Source organism: Trachymyrmex cornetzi, unplaced genomic scaffold (assembly GCF_001594075.2).
Source record: "Trachymyrmex cornetzi isolate Tcor2-1 unplaced genomic scaffold, Tcor1.1 scaffold77, whole genome shotgun sequence".
In the NCBI taxonomy this organism is placed as follows: domain Eukaryota; kingdom Metazoa; phylum Arthropoda; class Insecta; order Hymenoptera; family Formicidae; genus Trachymyrmex; species Trachymyrmex cornetzi.
This window is the reverse complement of record NW_017300102.1, coordinates 585,796-590,401: the sequence shown is the minus strand read 5'-3', so window position 1 is coordinate 590,401 and position 4,606 is coordinate 585,796. Positions and strand designations below refer to the sequence as shown.

At 30.5% G+C, this 4,606-nt stretch overlaps 1 protein-coding gene across 1 annotated transcript in view; it reads right to left on the bottom strand.

Moving 5' to 3' along the window:
• Positions 1-4,606, bottom strand: part of LOC108768234 (EGF like, fibronectin type III and laminin G domains protein pikachurin) — a 236,938-nt gene that overhangs the window by 69,783 nt on the left and 162,549 nt on the right. The window contains exon 6 of the mRNA XM_018518597.1: positions 2,255-2,456. Within this exon, the coding sequence (XP_018374099.1) occupies positions 2,255-2,456 (202 nt within the window). The remainder of the gene's footprint in view (positions 1-2,254; positions 2,457-4,606) is intronic.

The following is a 4,606-nucleotide window of genomic DNA, read 5'->3' as shown; positions in this document are numbered from 1 at the left end:
ACCAACTTCGATTTTTCAGTTTTACACCGTTGCCAAATCATTTCTTGAGCTAAAAATATTTATTGTTCTAAAAAATATATGTTTATCTTTGAAACTTTTTCACAAATAAACACTAATATTTTTTGCATTTTAATTGCATTATAATCCATATTTCTTTAAATTTTAGCTATTTATTTCTTCAAATTTTAATGTTCAAATGTTGGCTACACTCCATATTTCTTTTGTATTAAACCATTCCCCTCTCACTGCCCGCCTCAGCCTTACAACCTCCTTAATCGACAGACCAATAGGCTGAATCTACAACATGATACCATTGGTTTAAACTTTAAATCATGCGTACATCGAAATTCTCAATAAACTTTAAGGCTTGTTCGTAATATAATATATGTCATAAACTTGTTTGTCTTCAAATTGACCGCTATATTATTTGTTTACCAATCATTATTTAACCGACTGTCGAAATGACAAGACACATATTCTCGCAGTTATTTTTTAAAATTTGACGATAATTTATAACATATTAACGAGTTACAAAATGTTAAATAAGAGAGATTCATTGTTCAGTGTAGAAGCGTCGACTGTGTGAGGTGAGGTGAATATCAATTTTCAAATTATACATACGATAATTTAATCTTTCATATAATTTTAGCTTGAGTTCTCATTGCCACTCAGCTTTCTAACTTTGTGAGTATGTGACTTATCTCACAACAGTAAACGGTTCTATAATATTTGAGAGGAAAAACGTTGGAGATATCATTTTGTCATGCAATATTCCAATCGTTACGCTAGGATGAAAAATTGCTGAAGAAGATTCAAACCATGAGTGGAAACGGTCAAAGTTAAGGTTAATATTTTTAGTATTAAAAAAAATTGCGCTAACTGATAACCAGCGTCGACTCCTATTGCCTGTAATATATATTTTATGGTTTTATTAATTATTTTAAACAGTTTTGTGTAGGTTTTAATTCTCTTATTGCATGCGAACGTATTATAAGATAAACAATAAAAAATCGCATAATCATTTTTAATATACTAATTGAGGAGCAGACTTTCAAAATGCGTTTTATCTAAAATTTGTAATTTTCAGAAAACGAGAAAAAAATAAACTACGCACATAAAAAAATTACGCACTTTACAGAAAATAACAATATGCTAATCAGTAGGTTGTGAAATATTAAACAAATTGCTAAACAATTGCTAAAAATGTTAAACAAATGCATTTTGTATGTTTGTAGTTAAAGAAAATAATACATTTCGAAATATCTCTTTTTTACAGCACATATATTAACGAAGAAAAAATGCTTTCTGAACATCTCAGCTTATAATATGAATCTTCCAACACTGAACACTACGTCACTTCTAACTGAAAAAATGAAATTTTAGACAAAACGCATTTGGAAAGTCTGGTCCTCAATTATAATTACTAATCGTTTAACTGATATTTAAGCAGTAATAAGTAAGCTACTCCTAAAATTTATCTAGATACAAATACAGTTACGTGTACGAAAATTTATATAAATACACATATACCATGGTAGATACATATATTAAAATGTATATAGGTACAGATATCAGATTTTTTTTTTAAAGTATCTTCAGATACATTTCAGATACTCTTAAATTAATTTTATTGTAATAATGGTAATGAGTAAAAAATGTATTAGTTATTAAATGAATCATTTATTCATTTTTGTTATATTTAGATAATTGAAAAAATTTATAATTATGGTAAAACGATTTAGGATAAGAATTATAAGACGATATTATTCATCATTATCCATCATAGTTTTATAAACTAAAAATTTTTCAAATATTGTGTTTCCAGCTAAACTATATACATTAGAAGTTCTACAGTCTAAGTTCACTGGCTGTGTTCAGCAGAAAAAACAGCTGTGTACTGTAAAATTCTTTAATACGAGTATGACTGATTTGCATTTAGATCCAGTGAGGAACTAAAAGAAAGATTAATCATGTTATAGAATTTTGCAACAGCAAAGCTGCTTTTTTTCTACGGAAGGAATCAATCGACAATCACACATAAAATGGAATTATGACTATGCTGAGGAAATGTATCTGATAAATGCATCTGAAAATCAGTTCAGATGCTGTGTTTTTTTATCTAGATACAGATACAAATATTCGAATTTGAATGTATTTCAGATACAGATTAGATACACAAAATGTATCTCTATACATGTATTTAAATACCCAACACTGTATTTAAATAATGTTAAATAAAAAAATTTTTAATCACCTGAATTCGATAAAGCCATGATGCAGTATCAAGGCCATAAAGTCACCCTGAAGATCGTCTCGTTCTCCCGCCAGGAGAAGCACCCCGTCCCATGCTTCTGGACGAAATTCCAATTCTAATTGGACGTGTTTATAAGCGGCTCGTAAGGCGGGAAAAGCCAGCCAACCTGACCCAGTGAAACGTGGTGATCTCACTTCAGCTTCTGAAACACAATATTAAAATCTTTTTATTAATTCAACAGAATTTGTTGTAAATTTCATTTACAGTCGCTGAATCGAATGGAATTATGTTATTAGTGATATCTATGATGATATTAGGTATAATATTATATGCAATAAATTTGGAAAATTAATCTTTATAATATGGCAGTAAAAGAATTAATATCTCTACATTGAGGATCTGCATAAAGATGTTGCTACAGTTATACATACTGTTTATAAATTCTCAAAAACATACGAAAACATTTCCTGTTAACAAGTTTTAATAAAATCTTTGACTTATAAAAAATTTCACATATTTAAAAAAGATTTTATAACATAATATATTTATTTTTGGTAATATTCTTCATATTTATAATTGCTCAACACATATTAAAGTAATCATTTATTAATAAAAAATATTATTTTATAATATAGAATTTGTTATAACGGCTATTGTTTAAAAAAGTAACATCTCAACAAATATATTTTTTTTAAATATCACGAAGCAATTTCGAAGGATACGTATCTGTTGCAATTTGCAACCGAGATACGTGCGAATGGTTAACATGCTGGTATCGTCGGCCACTTTCGAAGGATACATCGAATGGAAGGGAAAAGAGCGGAAAATCGGGAATTCCGGCCACACGCGAGGCTTATGAAACGTCCCTTTACCCCTACAATCTACAACCTCGTATCAATCACATGAGTGTACCGCAGGGTGTACCTGTAGAAAGGATCTCGAGCACGTGGAACACGTGAGCGTAAGGGTGACGATAAATCAGACTAGACCAGAAGAATAGAAAAAGTTGCGCCCGTGGGGCCTGAAAATGGAATTCCAGTTCTTGATAGCGCCAGAAATCCTCGACGCTATCGTGTAACAAAGCGTTGCTCGACTGGCACAATCGTAAGCGTAATTACAACGGGTGATATCGGAAAGACGGGAAGAATTTATAGTATACTGACACGTTATGTTAGCGTGAAAAAATATTTTCGATCGGTTTTTTTTATTGTGTCATAAATTCGATTTCATCCAAATGTCGATTTTAGGCATAGGAATATTTGTTTTATCATATAGGGTAAACTCGGGTATAATGGCCATAGGTTTTTAAAATGCAAAAAACATACATTTATTCTTGTTACTTTTTAACAATATTTGGGATATTACTTTCACAGAAGCTTAAAGTAACAAATAGTATCGAAATTAAAGAGAAAATACTTAACAGAACTTTAATTTTATCAAAATATTACAAAGTATGCATTGGCCATCTTATCTGATTTTTAGGGAAGAGATGGCTATGATATTAAGAAAGATAGCCATAGTATTTATAAATAAATAGTGAAAATAAAAGTATTAATTATAAGTCACATTGCAATTTACGTAGGGGAGAGTGGTGTCGGTTGAAACAGAGGGTCAATTGTAACATTGATCGCAATAGCTGTATCTATTGACGAAAGGCTGAACTGCATGCACGGTTGCATACCGTTAACAGACATAAGTCATTGACGAAAAATTGAGTGGCCATTCGCAAGTGCAAACGTAGCAGCACCTATTTTTGTTAAATCAAGGTTAGATTGTAAACTTTGTTACCCGCCATTATTTTAGTGCAACTCGTTCCACAACAATTTGTAATACGACGATACTGTGTGATATGAATATATGAATATCAAGCTTTGCAGTAAGGTATATATCAATTCAATTTATTGTTTACATGTAAGTTTAATGGGTATAAAATCGAAACAAGCGGCGGTGGTTGCAATTATAACAATCACAGTAGTGTCGATTGTAACATGAGTAATTATTTAGAAGACGTTCCTCATCATCAATTTCAATGAAATTATGCTCACATTCGAAGCGTTTTTGCATGAAACGAAAGAATCTGGCAGTAAAATGTTGTGCTCAGTCCCACGAAGTGAGATATTAATCATTAAAGTTAACTGTTGTTAGGTTATGAAATCTGTCACATCGATGGTATAAAGGGTTACACAAATTTTCTATTTTATAAACATAAATTCATTGCTTTAAAAACAAATTCTCTGCTGTAAAAACAAAAATTATATAGAAAATAATTTGTTTATTAGCATAGTGTTGATTTTTATATGGATATATTCACAATGTTTTTGTGTTACAATCAACACCCTGGGGTGATACAAT